Below are 21353 nucleotides of genomic sequence, written 5' to 3' on the forward strand. Positions count from 1 at the left end.
CCCAAATCTGCTCCTCCCAGGACGAGTGTCTCAAGCCATCTCTTCTTCTCATGCCAGCATTAACATTCTCACAGTAATGTCCATTCCTGTCCTGAGCTTGCAGTCGTGATGAACGTGTTCCCCTTAAAGATTTCCTGGATTGGAAGAAAGCACTTTTACAACTTGGCATACCTTTGAGATTTTATTAGACTTACATTCTGATTGGTAAAAAAAAAACTCTACCTGTTAATCTAAATACTTTGCTGTGCTTCTAGGTTAGGTGCAGACCCCACTATGGAAGGGCGTAAGCTATATCATATGCAAACAGTTCTTTAACTTCTGGAAGTTCCAGGACAGTGAAAATAGTGTTGCTGGTTGGTTTAGATGCTCTGTGAGGTTCCTTTCAATCCTGAGAGTTGTACTTTTGTGATTCCAGCAAATTACACTGTTTTACTGTGTTACTTAGAATCAGACTTCACTATTTCATCCTTACCCATTCCATCATGTCTGAGGTTTTGACGTCTTCTAGCTTTCAAAATTGTAAATGTGTCGTTCTGAATTCTGGTGCTAGTTACTTTTATTGGTTGTGTTGTATTATGAAACTTTTACTTTACAACGTAGAACTCTCTCAGTGATGTTTAAAATTGCAGGTCCTAATGAGTTTCAGAACACTTGGGTGTACAGTACATGTTTTTGCTTCCTCGGTATTCCCATTGACTTTTAGGCTTAAACAAGAAGAAATGATCGTTGCTCCTTCAGACAGTCATGTTTTCCTGTTTTTTTTTTAACTAGTATAAGCTTTTTTATTTTTTTTATTTTTATTTTTTACAAATAGTTTATTGTCAAATTAGTTTCCACATAACACTCAGTGCTCATCCCCACAAGTGTCCTCCTCCATGCCCATCCCCTCCCCCCCCCACATCCATCAGTCCTGAGTTTTTGTCAGCATTCAATTTCCTGTTTTTTTTAAAAAAATCTTTTTCTCTTTTTAAATCTCTTATTGTCTTAGATCTTGAGTTTTTGATTTTTCAAATAAATTTTCTGTGGTTTGTACAACCTTTCTATTGTATCTGTAGTACACATTTGATGTTAAAACTAAAAAATAATAAATCACCAGTAATCTTATTACCCAGAAATGATAGCTATTAAGATTTTATTTTATTTTATCCCTGCCTTTAAAAAAATGTGTGTATGTATACATATATGCCCCCTTTTAAAATACCGTTGGACTCACATTATGTAGGAAGTTTTGAATCTTGTGGTTTTCACTTAGAATTATATTTTAAATATTTCTTTAGTTGACTGAAACTTGAAGATGTGATTTATTTTTGATAGCTTCATGGTGTTTTTTATCATGTGGTTTTGTAATAGTTTATATAGATGTTTTCTGCCTTCACACAGATTTAATCAAGTAAAGGATGCTGCTTTGCTCATATTTTCTTAGATGGTTTAGTAACTTCCTCACCATTAGTTCTTCTAAAACCATAAATATGAATGAACCCTCACCACTAAAGCTTTACTCTTGATTTTAAGGAATAGCTAATAGAAGGAATTCAATCATTTGAGAAAATGGCTTTCCACAGTCATATATTAAAATTTTTACTAGAGTCCATGGAATGTCTTTTTGAATAACACCAGTTGAGTTGCTTTTTAAAGACTGTAAATTAAATAATACAGAGCCTATTAACATACAAGTCACCAACTTATTAGGGCCGAGGTGTCCTGTTTGCTGTCTATAAATACCTCTTATTTGTGTTAAAATACCTGGTGGTGTCAGTGATACGAAACTTAATGTTGTCAGTATTTTCAGTTAGAAGCTTTTTTTCCCAAGAATGCTTTGTATTAAAGCATTCATCTTGTCTATATTTTTTTCTTACCTGATCTATTTTTCAATTTAGTTTCAATAAATAAATACAGTGTTTTTATAAAGGAATTTTCCAGTTTGCGGCAATTGTTGCTTTTATTTACACTGCTTCTGTAGCACCATTGTTTTTTTGTTTTGTTTTTTTATGTTCAACATCTTGGCGAGCCACTAATAATGAACTTGTTGAGCTGGTTTTTAAAAGGTAAATAGATAAATGAAGATATTGAAAATATTTCAGTTATTTCCCTCAGAGTGTATGGAAAAGCCATCCTTTAACTGTGTGCTTTTCAGACTCTCAAATTCTGAGGTTTTCGACAGCATGAACATGGTCCTGCCGCACAGTTACCAGATCATTTGTAATAATAGCTCAGAGTGAATCTGTGCCAAAGGCTAATCATTAACCATGGTTGATTAGCTGCAGTTCCTCCTGTGCTTTTTAGAGGCTCTTTACCTACTCGCTTGATTTTTCATGGCTGTTTGAATCTGGTTTCATGCATTTTTTAGTCTTCATTATATTTGTCATACAATGGCAGGAGAATGATTGAAAGATCAATATGATAAAAATGTCTTCCCATTTAGGAAAAGTCCTGAAAACATTAGTCATTCTGAACAACTCAAGGAAAAGGAAAAACAAGGTTTTTTCAGGTCAATGAAAAAGAAAAAGAAGAAATCTCAAACAGTAAGTAGATGAGTACTTTCTGTATACTGTGACACACAAGTCTGCATTAGTCTATGGGTACTTAACATTTTGGAATCAGAGCGAATTATTCTCTTATTGAGATTTGACATGCATACAGTGTATATGTGTCTTTCTAAATTCTATACAACTATTCTCCTCTCACAGAGCCTTTTCTAGATTCCACAGAATCTCCAAGAATAGAAGGTATTTAATTTGGACTAGAGAGAACACTTTAAATCTCTCTCAGTAAACATCTTATCCATGTGGATTTATATTCATGTAAAAAAACTATGAAGCTGCAGGATTAGTTTTCTTTGGGGAGTAAAGATAGGTGAAAACTTAGGAAATGGTTTTGGTTTATGCTTAAATCCTTGAAGTTTATTACTAACCATCATTTATTATTCTTCCCTGGCTGGTTTTCCAGTCCCCATGTTGACAAATGCATTTCTGGGCTGCCTAATCACAGAGAGGAGAATAGTATTTGACATTTCAGGGCTTGCTTTAGTAGGAAGACATGTTTATCTTGTGACTGAACTGTGAAATGGAACAAGTCTTATCTCCTGGGAGCCCTCTGCCTGAACCAAGGTTTGGCTCCATGGAGCCGTGCACATCACATCACTGAACCACCCACGCAAGGATCTGCTGGTTAGTGACATGAGAGAACATGGTGAAGCCAGGCCTCCAGGTCAGCGGGAGCTCCTTCACCCACGTGAGGCCTGCTTCCCCCTTTACTTTATGGTACTTTCAAGACCAGACAGTGTTGAGTCAGCTATTTTAAATGATTTTGTTTCTATTCCTACATCATACGTGATTGACTCTCATTTATTTTAAAAGGAAAAAAGATTCTAGGATTATGACTCGTTGGTAAGTAAAGATGAGATAGATGATAATACGAAAAAGAATGTAACACCCAAAGTAAGGATCACAGATGTTTTAGAAGTATTAATAAAGATCTTCCTAGGTTACATTTCTAGACTATTCCTTCACTTGCATATTTGTTAAATTGATATATTTCATTATAAAATAAGTGAGCTCATTGTAAAAAAAATGTTGAAAAAAAATACTTTCTAATCTTATCACCCTATTACCACTAACATTAAGATTTTGGTATATTTCTCCTAGCTTTTAGCCTATGCATATGTTTGTGGAAAGGAGGTGGTTTTTAAGTTTGTTTTAAATAATAGTAATCCTTGTAGTACAGTTTTGTATCTTGGCTTTTCATAGTATATCTATCTATCTATCAGTCACACATACACACAATATATATGTTACTACACAGATCTTGTTATCTTCATTTTGATGGCTGCATAATGTTCCTCAAGTGTTTATTAAAAAAAAAAAAAAAACTGCCTATGCCTTTAACTGAAATTCACTTAAAGCAAAATGTCAAGTCAAAATGCCACTCAAATATTGCTACATTTATAATTTATACTGGATGAATATAATAGACCAGATTTATTTAAAGTAGAGGAGCTTAAAATATTTAAAGTGCTAATAAAGTAAAACTTTTATCATTGTCTATGAACATACTTATTCATCATGAACATTGAACTTAGACTACCTCTCCTCACCACTGTTATTTTTATTTTGAGGGTTTTGATTTTGTTCTTAACCTCAGGTCTATAGTCACTGTGGGATAATTAAGTGGAAGAAAGTGGCAGGAACCAAGGAATTGAAGGTGTTTTGTGTATAGATTTGGCTTTTGATGTCAGTCCGTATTAGACTACCATTAAACCTAAAGCCCCTGGCCTGAGTTGACATGTTGACTGACTCTGTTATTCAGGATCTGGTTTAAGTTTTAGATTTTTAAATTTTAGATTTTCAAAAGTATAGGTTAGTGTAAATAAGAAAACAATTATTCTCTAACATTCTCTCCACTTGATCTTATTCTTTTTAGGTTTTTATACATTTCATTTTTGGCATATAACATAACTACAAAATATCTCTGTATAGGCCATAGTGCTTTAAGCCTTCCAAATCAAACGTTGTTTGCATTTTTGCAATTAAATTAAAAGAAAAAAAAATTTTTAAGGACTTTTTTATCTAGAGGTAAAATTTCCAAAGAGCCCTCTATATCCTGCCAGCCCTCAGGCTCCTAAGCCTGGCGTTATGTTAACTCTGCTTCCTTCAAGTGAGTATTGAAACAGAATTAAAGGTCGTTTGTTTTTGTTTTTGTTTTCTACTTTCTAGAACTCAACAAAAGCAAACTAGGTAAACCAGCTTTGAAAGATTTAAAGCTTTGTGGCCTTTGCATAAGATTTAAAAAAAAAGAAAAAAAGAAATGTAATGCCCAGTGCATATAGAGAAACGGGACATTTTAAAACCTCAGTGCGTCCTACATTTTGTTTAACACCTTTATTTCATTGGTAGAAGACTACCCAGGCCAGTTGTGACCTGCCCGATGTCACATAATCAGTTGGGAGAACTAGAGGTGGGTTCTCCAAAATAGCAGGCCCGGCGTAGTCCATGCCACAGGCTCATCTCTGGTGGAGAGCCTCTGGCCACTGGTTCCTGGGGACTCTCTCATGGTGTCCTTAGCAATGTGAGTAACTCTTCCCTAGGATCCCGTCATGGGAACACAAACCTCATGGGCTGTCTTCCTTGAATGGCTTCATATAAGGTGATATGAATGCCTTCATATACATTCTCAATCTCTGACAATTGAACTATCCAAAAGAGGGAAGAGTAGTGCCAAAAAATAATTCTGTATTGTAAAGGTGCCTGCTTTGACTCAAGCAAATCTGGAAGCCGCCTTGGGAAATCTGGCCTCAGTTCCATATCCAGAGTTACATAAGCCCTCAGAGCATATGGTGACTTTGCCAACTTGGTAATTGTAGCCTAGTTAGTTAGTATCTCAATTGGTAATCATGCGTCAATTTAAAGATTGAACTTTGTTTTTTCACTTTGAAAACCTGTATACTGAATTGTGCCACATATTTTCCATGGGGTAAATATTTCTTTAACAGCATGGAACCAGGCTTCTTCCTCGATGGTAGAATCCTGTAACAGTGATATTCCTCTTCCAAGTGATGTTTTCTGGTTCAAGAATAGACCATGTTCAAAAGGGTTTGGCGTATCTTCTCATTTTACCCCCATAGACAGATTACATGGTCAATTATTTGCTGAAATCTGCTCTAACAATTAGGAAAAGACTGAAGTTCATCAGTAGCTCTTTAAATACAGTTCTTTATAATAATCGTATTTCTGATAATAAACAAATCCTTAAATGTTTTGTAAGCTCAAAGTGAATAAATATGTGTAGGTTTCTAGACGTTCCTACTATAGGTAAGGATCATGACCACATGTTCTTTATATACATTGAAGTTTTCACAGGTCTTGAATTTGCATTGTTGGCATCTTCATGTCCAGGTAGGAAATGACACAGAGCTCTTCTAGGTGCACACAACACAGAGATTCCTTAAGTGACTATTAATATTTAACAGTATCAGGGCTTCCAAGGGCTAGGAGTTTCAGTAAGAACACCTTTTTTCTTTTCTTTTTTCTTTTTCTCTTTTCTTTTTTCTTTCTTTCTTTCTTTTTTTTTTTTTTGCAATTAGTTTATTTGTATCTTATATTGCAGACAGATTCCACCAACGGGGAGAATCCAAGCATCAAGAAATCCCTCTTTCCTCTTTTTAATTCAAAGAATCATTTAAAGCATAGTTCTTCTTTGAAAAAGCTTCCTGTAGTAACTCCACCCATGGTACCCATTTTTATGTATGGTAGCCCTGAAAACTGCTCCAGTAAACTTGTTTTACTGATGACAACAGCATGTCTTTTATTTTCATGGGGTCATATTCTCTTTGTGCTAGTTAAGTACCTGAGCCAGTTCCATAAATTCACTGAAATATCAATTCTTCACCATTCTGGATTTTCTGAGTCAGTTAAGGAAGTTGAAGCATAAAAGGCTATTAAACAAACTAGCGAAGGCTAGTTTGGGTTGTCTGGTTAGCCACATGTCGGCAGATGGCATTTATAAGATCCCTTATTTCCTATAAAGAATTTGATTAACATTTACAATTAACAATGTCTTTTCATTTGACTCACAAAGTTTGTTAACACTTGGTTGGCAGTTTGTTCTTTGAAACCAAGTTGAGTTGACCAAATTGAGTGAGCTAGCAGGCTCCATGAAAAACACCTTCTCTTAGTTGGTGATTTGCTTTTTCCTTGCCTGGCTCTAGCTTTTGCTGGTCACTTAGTGTAAAGCCAGGGCTTTTGGTTGGCATTTGGCATTATTCTGTGTTCACCAAAATCGGTGAATGGACCAACTTCATTCATCTGGAATTTGTGACACAAATTTCCAGCATTTTTACTGTATAATGCTAGACCCAGATTTACTGGGCGGTATCTTGGGATATGATTCAAACCATACTTTTCCCACGTTGGTATCCTTGAAAGCCTGCTAGCTTTCTTTGGGCACCACCAAATACAGTGTTTGAATCATTTTGCCAGCAGGAGCATATTTTTGTTTTATTGAACTGGTTCATAACCTAACTGCAATATGGAATGAGGATACGACAGCAATTCCTGGTACAGCCCAATTTAACTGCTCTCTCTTACAGCGACTAAAACTAACAGCATGGGAATGCTTTAAGGGTTGAGGTTTTAACAAAGCTGCATGACATCTGCCAATTTTTCCTAATGCAGGGAAAATTATTAAGAGGGCAGCAGAATTTAACTGGCATCACTTGCATTGTGAACATTGGGAGAGTTTTGGTTTCTTTTTTTATTGGGTCTTTTACTGGTGGGGCGGGGTCGTGTTTTGGTTTCATTTGATTTGCTTTTGTTCTCCTCTTGGGTGTGGTTGCATATCTTAATTAGATTCATTGGGGTTCTTACTAAATCTTTGTCCATATTCTGCTCTAGGTGCCCAATCCTGACGGCCCTGATCTTCTGACACTACAGAAAGCCATTCACTCTGCTAGCACCCCAGGCAGCAGACCAAAGGAATGGCGTCCTGACAAGATCTCCGATCTGCAGACCCAAGTGAGTGGTGCCTGCCTTACTCCTAGATTCTTAGACTCTGCAGTGACAATCTCTCTTGAGTGGGGGGCAAGGTTGAGGAATTTAGCTTCTCAGTGTTATAACAAGGCTGAGAGCCTCCTCAGAATATACCCTAATAGCTAGATGCATCTCGGGAGTCCAAATGAATCTTGTTTCAGTGACCCATGTCCTCATGGGGAAAAAGTGAGATTCCATTAGCCTTCACCTAGCCCAGGCCAAGGACGGTGGGTAGATGTTGGAGGGGATTAAGGGGGATAATTAAGGCATGGTCCCAGCCCATAAATACTACATATCCTAGGAGAGAGAGAGAGAATCTCTAAATAATCATAATTTATGGTAAAAAGGTGAGGCATGCCATGAAATGCAGGAGAGGTGAGAGGAGGTAGTGGGAAGATGAAAGTTTCATTAAATGTGGTAGCATATGAACTAGGCCTTGCAGGACAGATATGATAACCTTTCTTGAAAGAATAAACTTAGGAAATCAATACTATTTTTGATAGAAAATCGAGCAGTTGCATTAGGAACTGCATATTAGACAGTATTGTGTAATCACTTTTATCTGCCATAATGGGAAATAAGCAGAAAATGAAATTGGTAAATTTTTCAGGTAACTGATGATGATCTCCTTTGAACACCTATTTTGACTGGGAGTGTTTTAATATTGCATCTTTTCAGTATCCCATAATGAGCACAGTAACATAATCTAACTTGTTTTTTGTTCATATCATTATTTCTATAAATCCAGTATTCCTTTGTACTCTGATTTCTGATAGCCTCTATGAGCTTTTGAGGCTCTAGAATTTCATGTATTTATAGACAGCCACAGATTTCTGTGATCTGGAAGAAGAGGGTCTAATTTCTATATGTTTTTTGTTTACTTTCTTTAACTGTTACTTAGAGCCACTGACAGGAGTTCCCAAATTTCACTTTTATTTGCCTGACATTTTATATTTTCTGCTTCTAACATAGTATAGGCTGGGAGGAGGGAAGGGGACAGAGAGGGTGTAGAGAACCAGATATCCAAGTTATTGGACATGTATCTGGACTAAGAGCACAGGGCTCTGAGTGAGGGCCTGATGTTCTCTTCCCAGTTTTATAAAAAAGAACATGGGGCTTTAGAACCTTCTTTGTGTAGTCATTTCATTTCTCTTGCTGAGAAGCTCTTTTCGGGTTACTTTATATCTCCAGCTGGACCCAAATTATTGTAATTGTTCCATAGTTACCTGTGGTCAGGGCCATACAAATTACCAGGAATCACATTGTGTTATCAGACCGATTTTAATAACAAAAAACACAACCTTGAGCACTTATGATGTACACCATACTGTGCCACCTTCCCTGGGGACCACAGAGCTTTCTCAGGCAGACTTGGCAATGGCCACGGAGGATGCTTCCTCAGGAGCACTGTCTACCTGAGTCCATTCTCAAGTAGTTTCCCTTCGATTTCTGTGCTCTGTTCCTTGAGATCATTGACATTTTATTAAAATTTTGCTGAGCCCTTGAAGGTCAGCAGCCAGAGGTACCCCAAGGCTAAGGCTACGTCCTGAGTGCAGGGTCCCTGGACCCTGAATTTCATGATGTTTTCACATGCCTCTTCTGATGGTGAGCCTCATCACACATAACATAGAGAAGAGAGGGAGTGAGCCACCTATCACCAGCGGGGAAGCCCTTGGTTCAGCAGTTGCCCGACACTAGTTGGCCATTGTGGGGCACATGGCTACCAGGACCCTCCCTTCTGCCTTGAGGCACGGTCCCCCTCCACAGTACAGCACCCGTGGGGTCTGGGCCCCAGCCATACAGCAGACAAGCAGGACAGCTATAAGCCCATGTGAGGAAGGAATCCAGAACCCTCCTGTGAGTGAACTGTGTTTTAGAGTCTATAGGGCTTTTGCCCACTTTTCAATGCTCAAATCTTACCCTACCCCCCGAAAAGTAAAAGTGTGGAAAGGGAACATTTAGATTTTTGTAATGTCAAAGGAAAGGGAAAATCAGGGAGATAAGAACAGAAGGGGGATATGCATTTGTAGCTGAGTACTCTGCTACCTAATTGAAACATTTCATCTCGTCATTTCTGTCTTGCCACTAGATATGGTTGAGTGGCTGAGTTCCGGCTGGTGAAAAATAAGTGTCCGCTTTATGTGGAGCTGTTGGGAAGAAGGGAAAAGGCAGATTCCTCTGCTGCTGCTTCCTGACGGCTGAAGCATGAGATCCTTCCCCTGTAAAGATAGGGTGCAGGCAGATAGAAGGTGCCTGAGCCTTTGATCAGCCACCATACCAGCTCTAGATTTCTTATCTAGTTTTCATTAAAGATAAATAACTTTGATTTTACCTGAAAACAAACAAAAAGACAGATAAGGCTGGATGTAGCCCCTCCTCCCCCATGCCCTTCGTGCTGCCTACAAGCAGTCATCTCAGATCTGTGCCCATTTCTCCCAGCTCTCCAGTCTACTCTAAATGAACTCCTGTGTGTACTCTCCTCTTTTCTTTCAGAGTCAGCCATTAAAATCACTTCGCAAGCTGTTACATCTCTCTTCAGCCTCAAATCACCCGGCTTCCTCAGACCCCCGCTTCCAGCCCTTAACAACTCAACAAGCCAAAAATTCCTTCTCAGAAATTCGGATCCACCCCCTGAGCCAGGCCTCTGGTGGGAGCAGTAACATCCGGCAGGAGCCCACACCCAAGGGCAGGCCAGCCCTCCAGCTGCCAGGTCAGATGGACCCTGGTTGGCATGTGTCCTCTGTGAGCCGGAGTGCCACAGAGGGGCCCTCCTACTCTGAACAGCTGGGTGCCAAGAGTGGGCCAAATGGGCACCCTTATAACAGAACAAATCGGTCTCGAATGCCAAATCTGAATGATTTAAAAGAGACAGCCTTGTAATGTGTGCTGAGGTAGGGGATGGAGGGGGTGGAGATAAGCCAGTGGGGAGGGCAGGGAGGGTGTGGGTGGGTGGGGAATGGGCTGGGCGCTGGGGTGGTCAGCCAGTATTTTCAGCTTTATGAAGGTGAGTGCAATATTGTATGTGTGGAGCCCTCTGGCTCCTCACAGCCACAAATGCTAGTCAGGGATCTCAGAGGCACAGGAGTTCCTTAGGGACCACCAGTCCCCCCGGATCTCATGTAAGAATGGAGAGTGTGCCCCTGAGGAAGAAGACATTCTTGCCAGTTTCTCCCCTGTACATTCCAGCTTTAGTGCAATCCCTGTTGAACTTGGGAAAGCCAGGATGTGTTCTGGTACTGCAAGGGATAGAAGAATTCGTGTTGACCGATGCCCTTACTTACCACAGAAATTTTTTGCCTAAGCTAAGCGTGGGGTTTATTGTAATCCAAGAGTATCCCTTTGAAGGGTTAGCAGATGAACTAACTGTATGTCTTAAATTGTTTTCTAAACTCCCATATTTGATAGGATTTGTAACATTTATTTATAATTAATATTGTACTGCTCTAATCATACCTTTTATGTTAAATGTAAAGTTATTTTGAGCTGTTTGGAACATTGTGAAGCAGTGGGACAGCTACAGTAGTTTCTATAAAAACTAAACAGTAACATTTATATATTGCATCAGGAGTATTTTATTCTATATATAAATATATATATATATGGTAAATGTCTGTTTTCTAAATATAATCATTTAAAGAAAGTATCGTTATGACACTATCTGCCATATTTTTATACATTTGTGATATGAAGTGAGTATTATACTTCTAATCAAGGGAGTTGAATCGTGGCTCTGTGTGACCAACAGTGGGAACCGTGCTCAACTTTTAGGCCCCAGTAGTAGCCTCTAGACGTGGTCCTTGGTAGCAGATGAGATGCAGCATCTCCTTCCGAACCCACAGACAAGAAAGCCAGTGAGGCCATTGAGAACTCTAGCCAGCCTTGTCTCCGCCCTCACAAGTGGCTCCCGTTCACATCCAGGGACGATCCTCGTACCTGAGGGGAGAATAGATCCAGGGTTACTCACGGGTCTTCGTAAAGAGAATATACTCTTCTCCTTCGCATTAGTGTAGAGTATAGACCAAAGATTTGCCAGCGAACATTCCTAGTTGCAAGTTTATAAGAGGCACCTGTCTGCAAGTCTTGCAGACCAGCTCTATGCTCCTGAATCCTGTGCACTGTACCGGAGACTCTTGGCTGGTGGGGTGTGAGATACATGTGTGGCATTTCTATTTCCAAATGTTTTGTTGTTGTTGTCGTTGCTCTTTCCAGTATATTTCAAAGGCTCCTGAAGCAATTCCAGATGTAGAGAAAATTGCTATATTCACTCTTTCTTCCTGGGACTGTCCATTTATAACAAGGTCATCATGTATATCAGTATACACACACACGGTCAGAATAGGACTTCTTTCCTTCATTTGATCTCCTTCGGCTCCCAAGTTACTCCCAAGTGTCATCAAAGCCTTTGGCCAGCAAGAGTTATAGCCCAGTGTCTCTGGCCATCCTTGACAGAAATCACCTTAAGACCATCCATCAAGAGAATTGGATTTTTGGAAGTAGTCTCTTAGCAATAATATTTTTCAAGATCCCCTCTCACACACCCCTCAGAGGGGTAACTTCTCAATATTTATTACTTGTCCCAGGATTCTGAGAGCATAGGCCCCTGAATCAAGTCAGGATCATTGAAATGTGCTGTGTTACTGTTCCCCCTCCCTCAAGATTTTGAGAATCATAGCTCCGATGAATAATGAAGATTATAATGAAAAGGTCTTAGTTTCTTTGAAGCTTAAACTGTGTGCATATTACATTTTTATATAACTACTATAATGATGTGTATTGATTATATATAGAGGTCATTTTAAGGTGCTTTTTATTTGATTTTAATAAGTATAATAGGCACTAAAATGGAACTCAACTGGGTACTATCATTAAAACAATTTGATTCAAACCAATAGTCTGCATGCTCTTCAGTTCTTTTTATATCTTGTTTCTTTCCTGTTCAAGTAGCTCTGAATTCTGGCTTTTCCCAGGCAGCTGCTCAGTTATATAAGTGACGTGAACCCTTAGCAGTTTTTGCCTGGACGCTAATGACTCTGAAAAGGGTGTGTAACTCTTCTTTTTCATACTAGATCTGTACCTTGTATCTCCCCCTTGCAAACCAGAAACTACATTTTTTCCTCTGGAAAGACTTCTCACTGTGCTGTGTGCTTAGGAACTGCGCAGTCACATTGCCATGCTGTGGCATTTGAGGCTCGTTGTCACCTAGGGGCTGGTTTCCCATGTTTTCATCCTTGCTAACACTGGGATCTCAGATGTTTGCAGAACATTTATATTCATGATGGTTCTTCAAAGAAGGGCTAGAATAATTGCCTTCTACCTAGAGCAAAGTAAACCTAACTGATGAAGAGTCAATACATACTTTTCGTACATTCCCAGATTTGAGCCAGAAAATATCTACAATGTTTTCAACTAGTGTTTTTGAGGTAGCTCTTTTATCTTCTTCTCAGCTTTTGTCCATTCTGACTTTTCATCGACCTCAGTAAGCTGTAATGAGTGAACTACAATCTGCACTTCTAGCATGTATAATTCTCTTCCTGCTCGCCATGGGGAATGGTCAAGTTTTTCTCTCAAATCCAATGGGCCCTCTCTTAGCTTTTAACTGTCATTTTCCTCTGGTTGATAAATCATTGACCTCACAAAAATTGCCATACATGGTAAGAAGGACTTGATTTAAAGTCACAAAAGTCTGCATTTTCTTTAGGAAGGGAAAGTTATGATGTCCATATTCTATTCTCTGCCCTAACTTCCTAAAGGATAGACTATGGCTGAATGAAGGCTTATGAATTACTTTGTGTTATGGAAGTGTTGCTGATCTCTTTTTGAAAAGAAACTCTGCTTCACTCTTTTTCTACCTTTGCTCTATCGCCATCCTCGTTTTTCTTCTCAGAAGTTCTGGATGAACTTTACAGAACCTTCTTGGTCTCAGTCTGAGGGTTAGCCTCTTCAGAGCCCAAGATTAAAAGTGCTCCGTGCTAAGGAGCTCATGTGAGCCATCTCTGTAGCAGTGGTTCTCAGTCAGGGCCAATTCTGCCTCCCTGGGACATTCGGCAGTGTCAGGAGCCCTGGTTGGTGGTTGTAACTGGGAGTGGTGCGGTGCCCCTGGCATCTAGGGGGTGAAGGCCAGGGCTGCTGCTGCACATTCTGCGTCCACAGGACCCCCCACAAACAATGCATGATGAGCCCTAAATGTCAGTAGTGGGGAGGCCGAGAAACCCTGCCCTACTGCACTCCAAGCCCACTCGTCTACAGAGCTTGGCTCTGTCCTGGCTCTCTGCAGGCTACCGGAGAGACCGCGGGTATGACTTCTTCAGTATCGTAGTCTCTGAAAGAATCTTCTACCACTCTTTTTGAATCCCTGGAATTCTGGGTGTTTTCATTGTCTCAGGCCTGCTAAAAGGTACATTCTTTGGGAGGAGACCAGAGTGGCTTTATAGGTGTTTGAGAACTTAAATTCTAGGTCACCATCTTTAGAAAATCTTTCACAGAGCCATGAGGCTTATATTTAGAAGCAAGCAGCAGCCTGGCAGATTGGCATGATTTTTACCAACTGCTCAAAGGCATCCATGGCTTTTAGTTGTGTCTCCCAAAAGAAAATGTCATTGTTTTTTATTCAAGTCATTTAATAGCTCTTTACAAATATTGGCATCTGACAGACCGATTAGAAGCAAAAAACTCTTTACTGGTGGTTGTGATGTGGCTGTTATAGGAGTGTTTGTGCTGTATGCTTTGGCTAAATCTGTTTTAAAACCTGCTTTAAGATTCGCCATATGCAGTTGTACTTTAATTCTAAGCTCAGAGCTGTGCTGGTTAGTTTCTAGTCACGTCATGTATTATAAAGTATGTTGTGGTTGTAGAGTTAGCCAGTTTAGCATGTTCCTAATCTGAAAATTAGTGGACTTCGCTAGGAAATGCTATCCCATTTTCCCTTCCCAGCACCCCTTATCTTAGTTAACATCATAGTATCCTCACTTCTTAAACTAGTTTTTAGAGTAAATAAGGAAAAAAGCCATTTATTTTTCTTCTAGCTATGTATTGAGAATGACTCAATAAGTGTACAACTTTTTTTAAAGGCCAGAGGATTACTTTTCAAGTATGTAGAAGGTTCTGTCCACTTCTGTTCACCTAGGTCCTGGTGGTGACCCAACTTTCTGCAAGGGCAATCGCTCATTGCGACTTATTCCCAGAGTTCAGCTGGGACTCAGAAATCTGCATATTCTCTCCTGGTCACAACATTTTTTCTGGAGAGCACTGCTTTTATATCTAGAAGTTCGTAAACTCCTACATTATAGTGGGATATTGAGCTCCATGTGAGCACTGAGATCCACAGACTCCTACTTTTGTGAGCTGGGGATGTGGTATGATCCACTGAACCAAGTCAGAGAATATTGAAATATTTCCTTGCCTCCTTCAGTTCATCACTATTAAAGTGTGTAGGCAGAGAAAACTGATTTACACTTTACAAAAAAATGGTTTCTTTAAAAGGGGCTGCAGAAAAGTGTCCTGTTGCTAATCTCCAGGGCCAGAATCCCGCAAGAACGTTCTCTCAGAGACTTAAAGAACCGTCTTACAAAACAAAAACTCGTAAAGTGGTTCTGATTTCTTCATTTTGTATCTTAACCAGCTGAGATATGTAGAATATCTTGAGGTCTGATTCATCAGCTGGGCAAAAAAATTCTGTCTTCGAAACCATGAGTTAATGCAAGAAAATGAGGCCGTGACAGGACAAGTCCCTCAAGTCCCTCGTCTGTCTGTATACACACAATGTTGTAGAAGTAAGGTGGCGAGGAAACTCTGGGCCTGCCGCCCTATCCTATTCTATCCTATTCTATTCTATTCTTTTTTAATCGAATGTACTATAAAAGATCATAGACTTGTGCCAAGTCAGTTACTACGTGAATATTCATTTTTCTTAGTGCTTTGTTGATTCATCAGCGTTAGGCCTGGTCCGGACTCCACCTTTCTCTACTCCAGGCACTGGCCCGCCTTTCTGTGTATTTCCTATAGGATATTAAAGATGATCATGACCTACATTGTATCTTCATTCAATACCTGTTTACTCCCAGATTTGAGGGAGGTTTGTCTTTTGTTTTGCCAGAAAAAATTTGTAGTAGTCTGCACGTTGGATTTCCAGGGCCAGAGAACTGCAGCAGTGAAACTGGTTTCACTTCTAAGGCCCTTCATTACCCACAAGGTTACGCTCTCTGAACCCCATTTGATCCTCGGGTCATATTTTGACCCTCCTTTGGAATCTTTAAAAAAAAAAAAAAAATCGGTTTCCATGTTGTACGCAGATTAGAAGTTGCCTTGTTTGCTACTCTTCCAGCACAGAGTATCAGGGAGAAAGAGGCCTTATCTGTTCCTCCATCCCTTCCGTTTTGACAGACTGCTAAGAATTCCTCAGGACTTCCTTTGGTTTGGGATTTTACTTTCCCAAAAGCCTGATCTGATTTGTGTCAGGCATAGACAAGCTTGTCCCAGTGCTCTGCTTCAGGGCTAATACGGACAAAACCCAGGAATAGAAAAGGTAGATGCCTTGACTTTTGTCCCTGTTGGGGGGATTAAAGTGTTTATCGCCAGAGTTGTCAAAAGCTCTAGTTACAAAGCATTCAGAGTTTCAAGAAAAAAAAAAAAAGTGAAGCTTTTTCTCTTGGAGAACTTTTAAGTTCTCCACCATGGCTTAGATTTTCCAAAATGGAAAGCAAAGCTCGTATGAACTCCATTTTCACTAGAGATATACAAGTGAGTGTAGTCAGTCATCTCAGTCTGTTTCCCTCTCCTTGTTTCCGCCTTGGTCACTGATTGAGTCAGGCTGGAGGGGTAAGCTATGATCGCAAGAAGTGAATTCTCACTGTAAACTTGGATTGATTAACAGAACCGGTAAAACCAAACAAAATAGTTGCCCCTAATTCCTATCTCCAAGAATTGCTTTGTGCCATTTCGAATTCAGGTAGTTATTCTGTATATACTTAGAAGACTGTTCTGAGCTTCTTCAATCTCTAGGAAGTTCAAAGGGGGTATCTGGGAAGACACAGGGCAGGGTGACGTCGAGAACCCTTCTCATGCATGAAATAAAAAATAGGGATAAGCCAGAATGATGTAACATCCAAATTTGTGGTAGATGAAGAAATCAGTGGAAATTCTTAATTGCACAGACTTTATAATCCATAATACAGAGTGTAATTCCATACTTTTTACTGTGGCAAGGGTGTGACGTGGTGTTAACCTTTTTAATTTTTGAATCCAAACTGAATTTAAAGTGTTGAATATTTAAATTCCTCACAAGCTAATTATGAACCATTTGTAAAGTGTTTATATAACTCTTTGTATCATGTGTTGGTACATCTTAGCAAGTTTTTTCTGGCATGTATTCCATTCAAAACTTCTGTAAAATTTCTATCGTTGCTGTAAATATTATACAAATATCTATTCCGTGGTAACCTTAATTATCAGCATGAAATGGTCAATTTTTACTGAGCACAATGTATTTTTGAATGGATCTTCCCAAATGTCTTTAATAAAATGCAGATTTTGCACTGACTGATGTGATTGCCAGGCCGTCCCCATCTTGAGCACTGTGGTCCCTCGCTTTTGAACAGCAAGCAGCTCCTTGTTAGTTCCTTCTTTGTAAAGAACTCATTTGATTTCAAATGGGGGATAATGGGCCTTTGAAGTTGGAAGCAGTTTAAGGGACAGAAAGTAATGTTAAAGCAGGGCAAATCCTGTTATTTAATGATGATATTCTCTTTTTTTCCTATTTATAAAGCTTTTTTCTCCTCCTGGCATTTTGAAAACTGGTTTCTTTCACACTTCAGTGTTGTGTCGTCTCCTTTGCACGTTGCTAGACACTTGCTTGGTGGTTTGGGAGGATGGGAAGAGATGTCTGCCTCCTGCTCTGTGTGATGAGGAAAGCAAAGATGAAGGATCTCTTCATGGTTTAGGGTAGGAGGTTGGCAAACCTTTTTTGCCAGAGAGTAAATATTTGGTGCTCTGTGGGCCGTAGGGCTTCTGACTACCCAACTCTGCCCTCGGAGCGCTGAAGCAGCACAGGCAACATGCGAATGAATGAATCTGGCTGTGTTCCAGTGAAACTTTATTTACAAAAACAAGTTGGGGGAGAGGCAGATGTACTGACCATTTTAGGCCCTCACTTTTGTCTTTGGGCATCTGCTCAGTGGGTCTTATTATAATAGGGGTGTGATAGGGGAAAGAACTTAAATTGTGTGATAAGATCTATAAATATTCTCCAATGTTCTTTATCTTTATAAACAAAGAGTATGAGCTGAAACCCAGTGATTTACATTCTTAAAAGCACTGTATTACCAACTTCTTCACTCCCAAATTTCTCCTTACTGTCCCAGAAACTTGTGGCCTGTGATTTCAACTATAATTTTTATAAGGACTGAATCAAAGTATGTAGGCCTTACAATTTTTCAGTTTGCAGCACTTATTACGGCTGGGCACAATGTCAAGGGTATCACTTTTATTATTACATTTACTTTTAACAGCAGGGCAGTGAAGCGAGTAGTCTCCTCATTTTGTAGATGAGGAGACTGAAAGTTTCTGGACTTTACGTTCACTTACCCCAGGTCACCTGGCTAGGATTTGAAGCCTAATGTGCTCACCATAAAGCCCATACCCTTAAACAACTAGTAGTAAGCAGTGCAGTTGCTGCATCTCCATGTATAGAAAACTGACGTGGGATTCATGACATGGAGCAACTCACATAGCACTTTTCCTCTCATCCTCCCAAGGGATGGTAATGGATTTGACTCGAGAACTGAGCATTTCATCAAAACAAGTCACTGGAGGTCTAGGGACTGGTGAAGTGGCTAAGAACGCAGGCTCTGGAGTCCTATTGCTTGAGCAGAATCCTAGCTCCTTCACCTGTACCTTTGGTGGCCTTAGGTGAATGCCTCAGTTTCCTTATTTTAAATGGAAATAATAATAGTACCTACTTCATAGAGTTGTGAGGATTCCACAAGATGGTAACCTGCAAAGCACTTAATTCTAAATAAATATTAGCTAGCTATTATTTATGACTCAGTTGGCAGCCCTATGAAGTTGAGAAGCAATGTCACTGAGCCTTGACTGCCAGTTCTAGAGAGCTCATTAAGCACTTCCGATGTATTTATCCTATTTGATCTTCACATCAGCCTTGTAAAATCGTCAGGGTTAAGAACCACCCAGCTTGGAGCTGTTCTTGGGATCACGGGAAGCAACAGCCCTTACAGCCATACAGTTGCCCACAGGCCTCAGCACCTCATGCTCCAGGGAGACAAAAAGACGGGCTTCTGTCAGCTCCTGTTCAGAGGCTCACCTTAGGGGTGCAATTTTCTGGCCTCTGAGACTGAATTTGTAGTGGTACCTTTATTTCGAAATACCTTTGCCTTGTCCAAGTAACCTTCTCCTACACTCAAGACCAAAATCAGCTCAGATTTTTGTTCTCAATCTTGGCAACACTTAATCCTACTTCTTTGTTCCTAGCATTTTATTTAGTTGTTTAAAAGTCTCCTGCAATACGTTATACATATTTTATTGTAATTAAAAAAAAACTCCTGAAAGTGTAGACCACACTCTAGCATTTGTGAAAATAAAAGTAAACATATTAACATAAGGTAAAATAATAAGTTTGTCCTATACTATAGATATTTTTTTAATCAAAATTGTCCCCCACAAAAAAATTATACTCCAAACATAATTGACGTGTTTAATAGCAAGATTCTGTTAGGCTGCAGATGCCCTTCAATAAAAGTTTTGTTTTTAAATTTTCTGTCTAAATTCAATGAAGTAAATAATATGCTGTTATAAATAAGTTACCTACAGATAAACATTTTATGGATCTCAGTATCTCATTGTTTATTAAATTCTCAAGTATGGAGCAGTTTCCGATGTGAAATCTCATCTGGCTTCTTGGCAGAAATTGACACATTGGTCCTAAAATTCATATGGAAATTCAAAGGACTCAGTAGCCAAAACAGCCTTGAAGATGAACAAACTTGGGGAACTAACCTGCTGCGATTTCACAACTTACTACAAAGCTACAGTAATCAAAACTGTGTGGTACTGGCATAAAGATAGACATATAGATAAATGGGATAGAATTGAGAATCCAAAAACAAATTCTCACCTTTACGGTTAATTGATTTCTCAAAAACTTGCCAAGACCAATCAGTGGGGAAAAATAGTCTTCAACAAACGATCCTGGGACAGTTGGATGTCCACATGCAGATAATGAAGTTGGACCCCTACCTCATACCGTATACAAAAAGTAACCCCAAATAGATCAAAGGTCTAAATGTGAGAAGTAAAACTATAAAACTCTTGAAACATAGAAGTACATCTTCATGATCGGGATTTGGCAATGGTTTCTCAGATATGACACCCAACACAAGCAACAAAAAAGAATAAATTGGACTTCATCAAAATTTAAAAATGTGTTTCAAAGAACTCCATCAAGAGAGTAAGAAGACAACCTACAGAGTAGGAGAAAGTATTTGCAGGTTATGTATCTCATAAGAGGATTGTATCTAGAATATTAGAGAACTCTTAAAATTCAATAACAAAAAGACCACCTGATTTTTAAAGGGGCAAAGGATCAGAGAAGAGATTTCTCCAAAGAAGTTCTGCAAAAGGCCAGTGAACACATAGAAAGATGCTTGGCATCATTAGTCCTAGGGAAATGCAAATCAAAACCATAGTGATACTACTTCATACACACCAGGATGGCTCTAATCAAAAAGCCAGATTGTAACAAATGTGGAGAATCTGAAACTCTCATATGTTGCTGGTGAGAATGCATAATGGTGTGGCCCCTTTGGAAAATTGTCTGACAGCTTCTCAAAAGGTTAAACATAGAGTTACCATATGACCCAGCATTCCACTCCTAGGTAGATACCCAAGATAAAAACATATGTCCAAACAAAAACTTGTACACAGGTGTTTATAGCAGCATTATTCACAATAGCCAAAAATGTAGAAACAACCCAAATGTCCATCAACAGATGAGTGGATAAATACAATGTGATCTCTTCATATAATGGAATGATATTCAGCTATAAGAAGGAATTAAGTAGTGACACATGCTACAACATGAATAAAACTTGGAAAAACACTATGCTAAGCACAAGGAGCCAGGGAGAAGAGATCACAGTTGTATGATTCCATTTATATGAAATGTCCAGAATAGGCAAATCTACAGAGGCAGAAAGTCAATCAGTGGTTTCCTAGGGCTGCTCGGACAAGTTGGCTGGGAGGCGATAGCTAATAATGGGTGCGGGATTTCTTTGTGTGATGATGAAATTTTTCTAAAATTGTGATAATGGTTCCTCAACTCTGAGTCTACTAAAAGTCATTGAACTGTACACTTGAAATGGTTGAAATTTGTACAGTATATGACTTTATCTCATTAAACCTTTACAAAGCGAACATTCCCAATATGAACAATTAGCTGGAGAACCTTTATCACTGCCTCACACTGTTTCTTTCCTCTTAACTGTACTCCCTCCTGTATCTGATGTGCCCATTGTAGAGGACCTGAGCTCTTAGGCTACCACCACTTTCTCTGACAATTTGTGTCATGATGAAAGTTCATTCAGCTTTTCAGTAAGGGGCTCTGATCAGGCAGCTGCTCTAAATGGATTTATTCATGTGTCCTAAGGCCAGAGAAGGATTTTTGTTTTCTCCATCTTGAATTCGATATGTTTGTATTTGAGAGAATACTGAGCAAGGGAAGCATTTTTGCAGGTTCACGTATACAGTAGGGGGATTAAAAAGATTGTGGGTTAGGGGCTTCTGGGTGGCTCAGTCAGTTAAGTGTCCGACTTCAGCTCAGGT

At 39.3% G+C, this 21353-nt stretch overlaps 1 protein-coding gene across 8 annotated transcripts in view; it reads left to right on the forward strand.

The window, feature by feature from the left end:
• Positions 1 to 21353, forward strand: part of CDKL5 (cyclin dependent kinase like 5) — a 213767-nt gene that overhangs the window by 180613 nt on the left and 11801 nt on the right. For 7 of the 8 annotated variants that reach the window (XM_039247367.1, XM_039247370.1, XM_039247369.1 and 4 more), the window contains 3 exons: positions 2423 to 2522; positions 7389 to 7508; positions 10017 to 10424. In XM_039247367.1, the coding sequence (XP_039103298.1) occupies positions 2423 to 2522; positions 7389 to 7508; positions 10017 to 10403 (607 nt within the window). In that variant the 3' untranslated portion in view covers positions 10404 to 10424. Of the gene's footprint in view, positions 1 to 2422; positions 2523 to 7388; positions 7509 to 10016; positions 10425 to 21353 lie in introns of those variants that run through there. The other variant, XM_039247375.1, reaches the window with a different exon arrangement.

This window comes from Hyaena hyaena, unplaced genomic scaffold (genome assembly GCF_003009895.1).
Source record: "Hyaena hyaena isolate Hyena2069 unplaced genomic scaffold, ASM300989v1 scaffold_295, whole genome shotgun sequence".
In the NCBI taxonomy this organism is placed as follows: Eukaryota; Metazoa; Chordata; class Mammalia; order Carnivora; family Hyaenidae; genus Hyaena; species Hyaena hyaena.